Source organism: Berghia stephanieae, chromosome 3, assembly GCF_034508935.2.
Source record: "Berghia stephanieae isolate SIO BIC M18660-M18661 chromosome 3, UCSD_Bste_1.3, whole genome shotgun sequence".
NCBI classification, from domain to species: domain Eukaryota; kingdom Metazoa; phylum Mollusca; class Gastropoda; order Nudibranchia; family Aeolidiidae; genus Berghia; species Berghia stephanieae.
In genome coordinates, this window is record NC_088362.1 from 106,046,112 (window position 1) to 106,060,300 (window position 14,189).

At 39.3% G+C, this 14,189-nt stretch overlaps 1 protein-coding gene across 1 annotated transcript in view; it reads left to right on the forward strand.

Annotated features, from left to right (window-relative positions):
- LOC144969726 (uncharacterized) overlaps positions 1-11,350 on the forward strand; it is a 22,352-nt gene extending 11,002 nt beyond the window's left edge. The window contains exons 9-12 of the mRNA XM_078908885.1: positions 808-925; positions 8,200-8,358; positions 9,163-9,369; positions 10,567-11,350. Coding sequence (XP_078765011.1) covers positions 808-925; positions 8,200-8,358; positions 9,163-9,369; positions 10,567-10,791 — 709 coding nt within the window. The 3' untranslated portion in view covers positions 10,792-11,350. The remainder of the gene's footprint in view (positions 1-807; positions 926-8,199; positions 8,359-9,162; positions 9,370-10,566) is intronic.
- The last annotated feature ends 2,839 nt before the right edge of the window (positions 11,351-14,189 follow it).

A 14,189-nucleotide genomic window follows, 5' to 3' on the forward strand; every position in this document is an offset into this window, starting at 1 on the left:
AATTATACGACGGCAGTATAATTGCACCAAGATTAAAACGCTATTATTTTTTTTTTCTGGGGCGCCGTGACATGACGAGGCCGACCTCTTTTTTGTTTGTGGACGGAGATAAGGACGGACGGAGATAAGGAATAGCGGCCTCGTCATGTCACGGCGCCCCAGACCAGTCTTTTGTCTGTGGACGGGGATCTCCGGGACGGAACACATGCGGGTGAAATCACACTTGGGTATAACCAGCTCTCTGATATAACCAAGGCCTTCTATATATAGAGGGCCGTGGTATAACTCGGCGGCCTGTCAGCCTCCGTCCATTCCTCGAAACGTGTGTGCCCCCCCCCCCTCCCCCTTTCTCATAGCGTCAAATCCTTTCTCCGCTGCAAATAAAAATAAATAAATAAATAAATCATAAAGTATTTATGACGAAAATGAAGAGAACATAATAACCAATCTCCTGTGAAATGAGGAATTATTAATATTGAATAAAATGAAATTCTTTTTTACTGATCCCAAGGTGAAATTTATCGTTCGAGATCAAAAAGAAAAAAAAAAAAAAGAGATCAATATCACATAGAGCATCAAGAATAAAAACCACAGATCAGCCATGAATAGTCAGAAATAGGAACTACTTGTTTCATCAAGACAAAACATGTGCTCCGCTCAAATCAAATCTCGATTCTGCTCCAGCTTTAAGAGCAATGCCGTATCCCCCCCCCCCCCCCCCCCCCCTGCATCTCTGCAATGGACGATGTCAATGTCACTTTATTTTGTAGTATTGCTTTGCTTTTAATAATAATATGGTTTTCACAGAAAAATGAACGTGGCCAGTGAAGACGAAATAAAGGGTCAAACCATTCTGGGTCCTACCTACATGTCCACGAATGGTTCTTTATCAGGCGGATCTGTCAAGGGACTTCTTAGGGCAAGGGTAGGTACAAAATACAGTATAAGAATAAGATTCCTGCATGAATCGTTCTCTTGGATTGTATAGATAGTATGCGCTTGGCTAAGAAGCTCACAACATTGCCATCCGTAAGTATAACGGACCAACAAACAAAACTCTGTGTAACCATGATCTTTTATAGTCTGGATAATAAAGTTTAGTGAGAATTACTCATAAACGCGGATGGCAAAAAAAAAAAAACAATTACAAAGACCAGAGTGACGTCATCTTCATTCTATCTATAAGAAGCCGGTTTTCTCTATTTTTATAATTAATTTTCATTGCTTTGGCTTTTGTTTTGTTTGGGTTTATTATTTGTTTTTGTTTTGGCTTGGAATTGTCTGTTCTCTTGATACATATGTAATAGAGTCAGACAACAACCGGGTAGCTGATGCCGGCGAGTGTGATACTGATGGAGACAACCGGGTAGTTGATGCCGGCGAGTGTGATACTGATGGAGACAACCGGGTAGTTGATGCCGGCATCAACTCAGCGCCAAATTTGTAATAGAGTCAGACAACCGGGTAGTTGATGCCGGCGAGTGCGATAGTAGAGACAACCGGGTAGTTGATGCCGGCGAGTGTGATACTGATGGAGACAACCGGATAGTTGATGCCGGCGAGTGGTAGTAGTAGTATTGGCAGAGTGTAGAGGCCGTGGGAGTGGATGGATTCGGTCCCGGGGTCGACTTAAGAGTTCCAGACTGTAACTGCGGCGGTGGTGCTCAAGTGGGGAAGATAGATCGAGACAATGAAGTGACAGTTTAGTACTACTGTTAGTGATAGTAGCATGACTTCATGTGTCAGAAGTAGAAGTAGGGAGTTGATTTCATGAGCGAAGAGCACACACCACAGTCAAGTCCGGAGACACCATAGTCTACCCGAGTCCTAGCCCATCCACTCCAGGGTAGTGGAGGCGATCAAACAACAAAGGCCAGGATGTATAATGATGAAGTCTTTATTCAGGAACAATGGAACAGATCATTCTTTTGAATGGATCAATGAATGAAAAGAATCAATGACAGAATAATCTAATATTAGCTATAGCAGTTAAAAATAGATCTAGCGCGGACGTCAGGGAAAGCACCTACGTCACTGGTCCAGGTAAAGTGATGCGTAGACTGAAGTGAGTAAACTCGATCGAGTTGTGTGCATCTTCATGATTTAAACAAATTAATGCAAATAACATGGGACATATATGAAGGAACGAATAAGTCTAAACTAAAGAGTTATGCTACAGAATCAATCATAGGGAATTGCAGAGTTAAAGAGTAAATGTTTAGCTCGTAATTATTAATCAAAGGCGTTAACGTTATGGCTGTATGAAATATTTAAGTCGCAATTATCAAGTATTCAGAAGAACAAAGTAGATTTAGATGACTCAAGGTAGGTGGCTAGAAAGCTATGATTTGCCAGAATTAGTGATATAAATTTGTAAATGATCATAGTTGTTAAAATGAAGTTATAACGATGTGAAGTGATGAAAGAAAGCACACAAAAATATAGTATCAGGCCAGAAGTCACACCCAGCCGAATATAAAAATAGTACTACATCGAGAGACCACCTGTGTAAGGGCTTAACACACAACACACAGTGTACTATTGGTCATAGTAACACACACGAGTAAAGGAATGTTGATATCAACCACAGAGGCACACAGTCTTGCATTACTTGCATACAATTAAATAGTGATGGTAGCGACAAGTAGTAAAGAATAATAGAGTACAAAATCAAATAACATTAGATAGAATGGTCATTCTATTACATATCCCCCACCTCGAACCGTTCTATGTCCTCATAGAACAAATTATATAATTATCAATGGTCAACTTGGCAGAGAGGATACAATGTACGAATTCAACCTGAAAGAAATGCAATCAATGTAAATTTACGTCGCTTCAGTATAGCGGTATAAGTATAAGATGAGAAAAGTGTTAAAACTTGAAATACGAACGTCTCAAATATGAGGAGGCTCATGTCGAATATAGACATGGAAATATTAAGTGGACGACGCTTGTCAGCGGTAAAGGTAGAAAGAACTACACTGTTTTAATTATAAGCAAGTCTTAACATTCCATAATTACATTGTATGTTTCATTATGAATCATGAGCATATTATTGCAAAATTAATGGGAACTAACGAGATATTGAATCAATATACATGAGGAACCTACAAAACATGGATTATCTCACCAACGTGGTGGTCAAGCTCAGGCAGATCCTTGCATTTGGCGTGATGTCGTCTGGGCAGATGTGTGCAGGCGGGATTCTGTGACGTGGTTTCACTTTCACAGACGCGACTTTTAGGAACACTGGCCACCACTTGACGACGGTGCCTTCGGATAGTTGCATGGCAGTAATAGGGACGAGGCTCCATCTGGCTGAACTCACGCCGGTAAGACCCACGGGTCATCTCGGGCACAGACACACAGGTCATCACGGGCACAGACACACAGGTCATCACGGGCAAAGAAACACAGGTCATCACGGGCACAGGCACACGGGTCATCACGGGCAAAGACACACAGGTCATCACGGGCACAGACACATGGGTCATCACGGGCACAGACACATAGGTCATCACGGGCACAGGCACACGGTCATCTCGGGAACAGGCACACGGTCATCACGGGCACAGACACACAGGTCATCACGGGCACAGGCACACGGTCATCACGGGCACAGACACACAGGTCATCTCGGGTCATCACGGGCACAGGCACACTGGTCATCACGGGCACACGGTCATCACGGGCACAGACACACAGGTCATCACGGGCACAGACACACAGGTCATCTCGGGCACTGAGACACGGGTCATTACGGGCACAGGCACACTGTCATCTCGGGCACAGACACGTGGATCATCTCGGGCACTGAGACACGGGTCATCACGGGCACAGGTACACGGGGCATCTCGGGCTCAGGAACATGGGTCCTCTCGGGTTTGGCAGTCACTGGTCATCTCGGGTTGGACAGGATACTCGACGTGTATGGTAGCCGGTAGCGGCCGTCGTTATAAATTCGGCTGTAAAGGGGCCGAGTGGCAAGTTGACGTCGATTGTCGTCTGTCGCAATAAAACATCGAGGTTGGTGGACAGGGACTGGCAGCGAGAGTGTAAATTCGATCCAATTCCAAGCGGATGTCTGACTGATGAATAAATAAGCAGGTCTCCAAAAGGCTGTGGCTTCTGAAATTGAGATCCTGCTCGCAGCGCCAAATTTGTAATAGAGTCAGACAACCGGGTAGTTGATGCCGGCGAGTGCGATAGTAGAGACAACCGGGTAGTTGATGCCGGCGAGTGTGATACTGATGGAGACAACCGGATAGTTGATGCCGGCGAGTGGTAGTAGTAGTATTGGCAGAGTGTAGAGGCCGTGGGAGTGGATGGATTCGGTCCCGGGGTCGACTTAAGAGTTCCAGACTGTAACTGCGGCGGTGGTGCTCAAGTGGGGAAGATAGATCGAGACAATGAAGTGACAGTTTAGTACTACTGTTAGTGATAGTAGCATGACTTCATGTGTCAGAAGTAGAAGTAGGGAGTTGATTTCATGAGCGAAGAGCACACACCACAGTCAAGTCCGGAGACACCATAGTCTACCCGAGTCCTAGCCCATCCACTCCAGGGTAGTGGAGGCGATCAAACAACAAAGGCCAGGATGTATAATGATGAAGTCTTTATTCAGGAACAATGGAACAGATCATTCTTTTGAATGGATCAATGAATGAATGAAAAGAATCAATGGCAGAATCATCTAATATTAGCCATAGCAGTTAAAAATAGATTTAACGCGGACGTCAGAGAAAGCACCTACGTCACTGGTCCAGGTAAAGGGATGCATAGACTGAAGTGAGTAAACTCGATCGAGTTGTGTGCATCTTCATGATTTAAACAAATTAATGCAAATAACATAGGACATGTATGAAGGAACGAATAAGTCTAAACTAAAGAGTTATGCTACAAAATCAATCATAGTGAATTGCAGAGTTAAAGAGTAAATGTTTAGCTCGTAATAAGTAATCAAAGGCGTTAACGTTATGGCTGTATGAAATATTTAAGTAGCAATTATTAAGTGTACAGAAGAACAAAGTAGATTTATGACTCAAGGTAGGGGGCTAGAAAGCTATGATTTGCCAGAATTAGTTATATAAATTTGTAAATGATCATAGTTGTTAAAATGAAGTTATAACGATGTGAAGTGATGAAAGAAAGAAAGCACACAAAAATATAGTATCAGGCCAGAAGTCACACCCAGCCGAAGATAAAAATAGTACTACATCGAGAGACTACCTGTGTAAGGGCTTAACACACAACACACAGTGTACTATTGGTCATAGTAACACACACGAGTAAAGGAATGTTGATATCAACCACAGAGGCACACATTCTTGCATTACTTGCATACATGTAAATAGTGATGGCAGCGACAAGTAGTAAAGAGTAATAGAGTACAAAATCAAATAACATTAGATAGAATGGTCATTCTATTACATATCCCCCAACTCGAACCGTTCTATGTCCTCATAGAACAAATTATTTAATTATCAATGGTCAACAAGGCAGAGAGGATTCAATGTACGAATTCAACTTGAAAGAAATGCAATCAATGTAAAATTACGTCGCTTCAGCATAGCGGTATAAGTATAAGATGAGAAAAGTGTTAAAACTTGAAATACGAACGTCTCAAATATGAGGAGGCTCATGTCGAATATAGATAGACATGGAAATATTAAGTGGACGTCGCTTGTTAGCGGGAAAGGTAGAAAGAACTACACTGTTATACTTATAAGCAATAGTTTTAACATTCCATAATTACATTGTATGTTTCATTATGAATCATGAGCATATTGCAAAATTAATGGGAACTAACGAGATATTGAATCAATATAAACGAGAAACCTACAAAACATGGATTATCTCACCAACGTGGTGGTCAAACTCAGGCAGATCCTTGCATTTGGCGTGATGTCGTCTGGGCAGATGTGTGCAGGCGGGATTCTGTGACGTGGTTTCACTTTCACAGACGCGACTTTTAGGAACACCGGCCACCACTTGACGACGATGCCTTTGGATAGTTGCATGGCAGTAATAGGGACGAGGCTCCATCTGGTTGGTTAATTCACGTTGGTAAGACACACAGGTCATCACGGGCACAGACACATGGGTCATCACGGGCACAGACACATAGGTCATCACGGGCAAAGACACACAGGTCATCACGGGCACAGGCACACGGTCATCACGGGCACAGACACACAGGTCATCTCGGGAACAGGCACACGGTCATCACGGGCACAGACACACAGGTCATCACGGGCACAGACACACAGGTCATCTCGGGCACTGAGACACGGGTCATTACGGGCACAGGCACACTGTCATCTCGGGCACAGACACGTGGATCATCTCGGGCACTGAGACACGGGTCATCACGGGCACAGGTACACGGGGCATCTTGGGCTCAGGAACATGGGTCCTCTCGGGTTTGGTAGTCACTGGTCATCTCGGGTTGGACAGGATACTCGACGTGTATGGTAGCCGGTAGCGGCGTCTAGGTATAAATTCGGCTGTAAAGGGGCCGAGTGGCAAGTTGACGTCGATTGTCGTCTGTCGCAATAAAACATCGAGGTTGGTGTACAGGGACTGGCAGCGAGAGTGTAGATTCGTTCCAATTCCAAGTGGATGTCTGACTGATGAATAAATAAGCAGGTCTCCAAAAGGCTGTGGCTTCTGAAATTGAGATCCTGCTCGCAGCGCCAAATTTGTAATAGAGTCAGACAACCGGGTAGTTGATGCCGGCGAGTGCGATAGTAGAGACAACCGGGTAGTTGATGCCGGCGAGTGTGATACTGATGGAGACAACCGGATAGTTGATGCCGGCGAGTGGTAGTAGTAGTATTGGCAGAGTGTAGAGGCCGTGGGAGTGGATGGATTCGGTCCCGGGGTCGACTTAAGAGTTCCAGACTGTAACTGCGGCGGTGGTGCTCAAGTGGGGAAGATAGATCGAGACAATGAAGTGACAGTTTAGTACTACTGTTAGTGATAGTAGCATGACTTCATGTGTCAGAAGTAGAAGTAGGGAGTTGATTTCATGAGCGAAGAGCACACACCACAAGTCCGGAGACACCATAGTCTACCCGAGTCCTAGCCCATCCACTCCAGGGTAGTGGAGGCGATCAAACAACAAAGGCCAGGATGTATAATGATGAAGTCTTTATTCAGGAACAATGGAACAGATCATTCTTTTGAATGGATCAATGAATGAATGAAAAGAATCAATGGCAGAATAATCTAATATTAGCTATAGCAGTTAAAAATAGATCTAGCGCGGACGTCAGGGAAAGCACCTACGTCACTGGTCCAGGTAAAGTGATGCGTAGACTGAAGTGAGTAAACTCGATCGAGTTGTGTGCATCTTCATGATTTAAACAAATTAATGCAAATAACATGGGACATATATGAAGGAACGAATAAGTCTAAACTAAAGAGTTATGCTACAGAATCAATCATAGGGAATTGCAGAGTTAAAGAGTAAATGTTTAGCTCGTAATTATTAATCAAAGGCGTTAACGTTATGGCTGTATGAAATATTTAAGTCGCAATTATCAAGTATTCAGAAGAACAAAGTAGATTTAGATGACTCAAGGTAGGTGGCTAGAAAGCTATGATTTGCCAGAATTAGTGATATAAATTTGTAAATGATCATAGTTGTTAAAATGAAGTTATAACGATGTGAAGTGATGAAAGAAAGCACACAAAAATATAGTATCAGGCCAGAAGTCACACCCAGCCGAAGATAAAAATAGTACTACATCGAGAGACCACCTGTGTAAGGGCTTAACACACAACACACAGTGTACTATTGGTCATAGTAACACACACGAGTAAAGGAATGTTGATATCAACCACAGAGGCACACAGTCTTGCATTACTTGCATACAATTAAATAGTGATGGTAGCGACAAGTAGTAAAGAATAATAGAGTACAAAATCAAATAACATTAGATAGAATGGTCATTCTATTACACATACATCAATGATTCATGTAGGACATGAAAGATAAAAAGCTAAGTAAGTATGTCGCGTCAGTGATACACTTTGAACAAAAACAAAATAGATAAATAAAATAAGTCAGCAATTTCATTTTCATGTAAGTCTTGCTTACAACTATAATCGATTTTCTCTATTCAATCCAACGAAAAGAATAGTAAAAGAAGAAGCAGGCATTTGATGTATGTTTTTCTTTCTTTAATCCAGGGAGCTCTAAACGTGGCGAAGTCTTTATTGTCACAGTCGTACCATCACGTGGTTAATGCGTTTCCTTTGATTTTACCTTCAAGATGGGGTACAGAGACAAGTGCTGCCTTCATGCTTAATGTGGACACTCGATTTGACCGTGTTGCAAGGGCATTAAAGGTACATAGGATTTATTGGCATTTTAGAGATAGCGATGGATGAATATCAAATCTGCCGTTTTATTAAAGAACACAGTAGACGTCTGTATACTATTTTGTTAAAATTTCAAAAACTGTGTTTTTAAAAACAACGGTAGAAATGATGTCAAATATTAATAATGATAATGCTGAAAATGTATATGGCGCTATAACTCCAAGACATCAGACTCAAAGCGCTTAAATGATATACAAACTAAGCAGTCGAAGTATCAAACTTATATTTTACTCCCACGACTTATTTATATTGTTTTCCCAAATACCAACACTCTTAAAGTCAACTTGTGTTTAAAGTCAACACTTCTTTTTGGCCCCAAATTCTCTGGTGGGATTTTTCTTTTTATCTAGGGTGTTCCACTGATAACGGATAAAGTCAACCTTTCTTAAAGTCAACCAATCTACCTGGCCCTGCGGTGTTGGCTTTATCAAGATTCCACTGTACCTTTGCTTTCTGAAGCCTTTGAGCAATGTTGAAACATTTAAAGATGCACTAAAACTGTCAGGAAGGCAAAATATGTTTGTTTGTTTACTTTTTGATATACTCTTCTTAAGTAAATTTCACTCTGACTAAATCAGTCAGTTCACTTGAAATATCGATGTGTCGTAATCCTATTTGTGTCTATGTTCTTCCCTTTTTTCGTTTGATGCATAATTTGTGGTCCACAAAATCGATCTGGTATTACATTGGACTAAACTAGACCAAGGAAATTTTTGAGATATGGATGATCAGAATTGTGTTACCTAAGTTTGTATTTTCCTTTCCAACCAGTTTCTTGTCAACAGGACAGAGCACCAGATCAAATCCAGAGGCAGCACTCCCCTGAACGCCCTCCTTCCACGCTTCTTCAAGAACCACGAATGCCTTCTCTGCCCAGGGAACACAGACATAGCTATGCCAGACGATTCGGGACACAGCATGGTTGTTGACTTTTTGGCACCCCCTTCACAGGACGGGTTTTATTCAGCAGCTGCCGATGTTAGTATTGACTTATTTGAATTTGCATTTTTTTAAAATATCTTTTTTGTTCCTGGTCAGAGAGCTGTCGTACTTTGGCATATTTTATCAGTTTGGCTAAAAAAAAACAACAACAAACTTTACTTTAAATGCCATCGCTCAAAATGACTCTCAACTTGTCAAACATTCTCAAATCTGAGTGACTCTTTTGAAATAAGCGTATTCGTAAATTTATGGATACATTATCCATTTAAATATTGTATATAATATATATAATGATTACTACCAATATCCGATTTTCTTGTGTCTTCATACGACAGTCCATTCCGGATAATTGCAACACCTTGGGATCAGTGAAAATGTTGCGATTAACCGAAGTTGCAATTAACCAAAGTTGAGTTTCCTGTCCACTATTGCAACATTTTACACATAATATATGGTAAACTCGAGCCAGTTGTTGTAAACATTGTTCTTAGTTCACCACAGACTGAGCAATTGATTGAAATAAAAACCATATGTATAGATTTGACAAGCAAAACCAGCTTCGATGCAAGTCGACATCTTATTCACATTCAATCTTTTATTCTCAACATTTGTAAGAGTCAAAGAGATTAGCCGTGATGAGAGATATTATGCTCTCATCAAACCCGTTGGTCACAATGCAGTTGTCAATTCCAAAACAAAGGATGTCGCTCAATCTCGCTTGCAATTGTCATTATCTTCCTGTTGTCAAGACTATAGCCAGCCCCTCGCCTCCTATTTAATGGTCACAAATGACATCACAAATCCGTATGGCAAACCCCTCCCTCTTTTATCTCTAATAGAGTGGTGACACACTACTGTAGCATCAAACCCCGCTAACTCTCGATTTTTCAACCTGTCATGATTTCACCCATGATGAAACTTAATCATGATATTTTGTTTGATTGATTTCTTAAATTTTCCACTTTTTGAGGTTGAAAATTTGTTGCAATTAACCGAAGTTTGTTGCAATAAACCAGTGACTTTTATATAGAATTAATTCCGTTTCTTGGGAAATGTCGCGATTAACCGAAAGTTGCGATTATCCGGAGTGGACTGTATAGTCTACCTCTTTTTAAAAAGAACAAACTACATTTTAAATTTTCAAGTACTGAACTTAAACGAATCGATGTGTTTATAACTATTACCACACACAACTTTCCCTTTTCTTCCTTTATTTTCTTAACTTCCCCACAGTTTGTGACTGAATTCAAGTCTGAGAAGATTCGACCACATTGGGCCAAACGACACGACACTATTGTCGGCATTGTACAGCAGATACATGACGTATACGGAAAAAACCTTGAAGAGTTTAATCGACAAAGACGATTGGCTGGTGTTGACCCATGTGACATGTTCATGAACGGTTATCTTTTAACCATATTTGGAAGAAGCAAAAGTTGCTTCTTCGGGTCATGGTAATATAAAAAATAGTATGCTCCATGCAGTTTGTTCCTTGTTAATCTTTTTTTTTTCTTTTTTTGTTTAACAGTGCGTGCAACATTGATAGATCATTTCAGCGGAAATAAAAAGGAATATAATGGGATAGTCCAATGATTTTGAATGATCTTGCTTAATGTGTGCATAGGAAAAATGTAAGTTAAAGGAATGAGTTCAAAAAGAGCAGACGTAGCCAATGAGAATCTCCCTATTCGTGTGTCCAGTCTGAGGCCAGACGTGTAGCACACAAACAACACACAAGAATCTACATTTGTCTGCCTCCCTGTCTGCTATGGATCTCTGCCAGGACCAGAACAAAGACGAGAGCAATGTGGAAAGGAAAACAGATACAGCGGGATACAGCAAGAATGACCTCCCCTGCCACCACGGAAATAAAGAAATTCATAAAACGACTTCGAGATAAATGATTCAGATGCTTTTAATAAAACTCTTCAAACGTGATAAAATCTTTATAAATAAACATTCAAAGTATACCGACTTAAATACGTTTCTTGCAAATCATATAAAAATACCATAAATAGTCACAAACGTGATGGGTTTTTTTTTTCTTTTGAATCTCTCAGAACAAATCGTGCCATCAAATTATTGATTTCGTTGCTTAATTAATGGCCTTCAATAAAAAACCAATTTTAAGTTTTGTTCTTTGACTACAGCGGTGCTGATTTCATCACAAATAATAATTAATAAATAAAATATGGAAAAAAATCACAGATGATAAATCATACAATATCTAAACAAGAAACAATCTGGTCAATGATATGGATTGACAAAATATGTGTGACCCACCGTCTCGAAGCGATATTATGTCGGGATGGCCTGGGTGCTGGAAATTGAATTTTTAGCGACAGAGATGAAATTTAAGTTTAGTTTATATTCTTGGTGGTAAAGTATAATATACGATTATTTCATTTCTATGAATTTATTAAACGAGATATTTTTATCGTGCCCAATAACACTACGAGCTTGCGAGTATGTGTTATAGCACGATAAAAATATGAGTTTAATAAATAGACAGAAATGAAAGAATACGTTTATTCTACCCCTCCGAGTAAAATTATTAAATATTTCGTGACCAAATTGTATGGCATTAGTATTCCTATTCATCATAATTAGTATATCTCGCCATCTGCTTAAATGACAATTTGACCCAAAAATAATAACATTTAATTTGTATTCACACGCCTCAGAAGATTATTTATAATTACAAATCAACTGTCTTTTACATCTAATTTCACACCAATAAAATGTGCAAAAATATTCTGCAATCGCTGGATAAAATGTTTATTCAACGCGTTCAAAGCATTATTCAACGATTACATATTTACTATGAAATGATAGGGTTATCCAATGAGAGGGGGTGAAATAAATACAAATTCTTACATTATAAAAGACCTAAAGTTCGTATTTCCTTTAATTTTGAATTCTAACTTCACTTTTGAGGCTATGAGTCACCCCTACTTAATACCGTTTTGAGAAGGTGGATCACAAATGATGAAATCATAATTAATGGTTCCGTTATTGATGTAGTAAGGAAATTCTCTGCAAAAGATAATCTAAGTAAAACAAAACCAATCTCTCTCTCTCTCTCCTCTCTCTCTCTCTCTCTCTCTCTCTCTCTCTCTCTCTCTCTCTCTCTCTCTCTCTCTCTCTCTCTCTCTCTCTCTCTTCAGCCCATGGAGCAAGTGTTTACCCAAGTTTCTTCAACGTGAATTGGACAATAGCAATTTCTTGCTACCCTTTGGATAGAATGCTAGTCTTTTGCAAAGTACTTTCTGCCAGATCTTACAGACCCAGCTACCCAATCACTGCTATTTTGATAGGGGGGTCGGAAAAAATATCTCGACTTCACATTTCACTTTGAGTGTCAAGTGAGCACTAATTCGAGGTATCGATAGGTACTGAGACCCCCAGCAATGTCGATAAGAGATCACTAAAACTTCGTTTTGGTTGTGTAACTGGATAAATATTGTTCTCTTTTATGACAACAGTCAGATGTCATCATGGTGAAACACTATTAAGGCAATACAGGAATTTATACGTCTTTAAATTTTGAATCCGTTCATTAAATGCATTGACGAAGTAAGTAAACCAAATTATGAAATCATTGACTCAGATCGGTGATTTGTTTTAGAGACCAATGTATATAATATATTCCTGTTCTAGGTCTATCTTATTACATTTCAGGTGATTACTAGGTGTTGGTAGTTGTCTACAATGGTGCATTGATAAAAACCCTGTATTATAAATAATTGTAAAAATGAGGAATAAGGAAAAGTTGCGTTGTTAAGATAAATTCAAATTTTGCTTTAAAAATGTTTGATTAGAATATCACAAAGTCGCAGTTGCGGATAATGTTGATAAGCTGAAGGGCTTTTCCGGTACAATGAAAAACTTAAATCTAATGCTTTAGTCCAGTTAATTGTCTGGTTGACTTTGATTAGATTTTAATTGACAAGGGAAAATGACAATCACTTAATCTCCTTGAACCTCATTTATTTATTTTTTAAATGATGGATAATAATAATAATAATAACAACAACAACAACAACAACAACAACAACAACAACAACAACAACAACAACAACAACAATAATAATAATAATAATAATAATAATAATAATAATAATAATAATAATCAAAACTTGACAAAATCGACAAATTTAAACAAGACAGAGATGGTACTTATGAACAAAGTAAAATTACATGATCATTGATTATAAAGGACTGAAACTCGAATCTCTCACTCACTCTCACTCTCTCTCTCTCTCACACACACACACACACACACACACACACACACACAAACACACTCATACACAGATATATACACAATAGACAAAAATCTAGACGTTTCACTCGTATCTTAAATGCATGTTTCAATAATAAACAAAAGACCCTGTGGAGAATACAATCAGCTTAATTATGATGATGATACGATGGTGCCATTATAAAATCTATCGCCTTCATTTGGGAAATGTTCATTTTGATGGATCAGACAATTGTGATACGGTGGTTACAAAAATCAAATGCTCTGATGTATTAGTGAGATAAGATTGAAAAATGATTTTTAAAAGTTATCACAGAGAAGAGGAATAATTTCTATTATTTCAAACATTCAACAAGAGTGATTATGATAAATTTGAAATCCAAATTTGTGAGTACAAGGTGAAAAACTACAATATGAAAATCAATTTATTAAAAATATGATCTATGACTAGAATTACCATTTAATGACCACAATCAACCAATTCTAGCAAAAAAATTTTTTTTAAATCATCCACACTTTATTATCATGATTACAATCGTAGAAAATCCGGAACAGTTTAAAGACGGGGGAGGGGGGGGGGGGGTGGCTTATG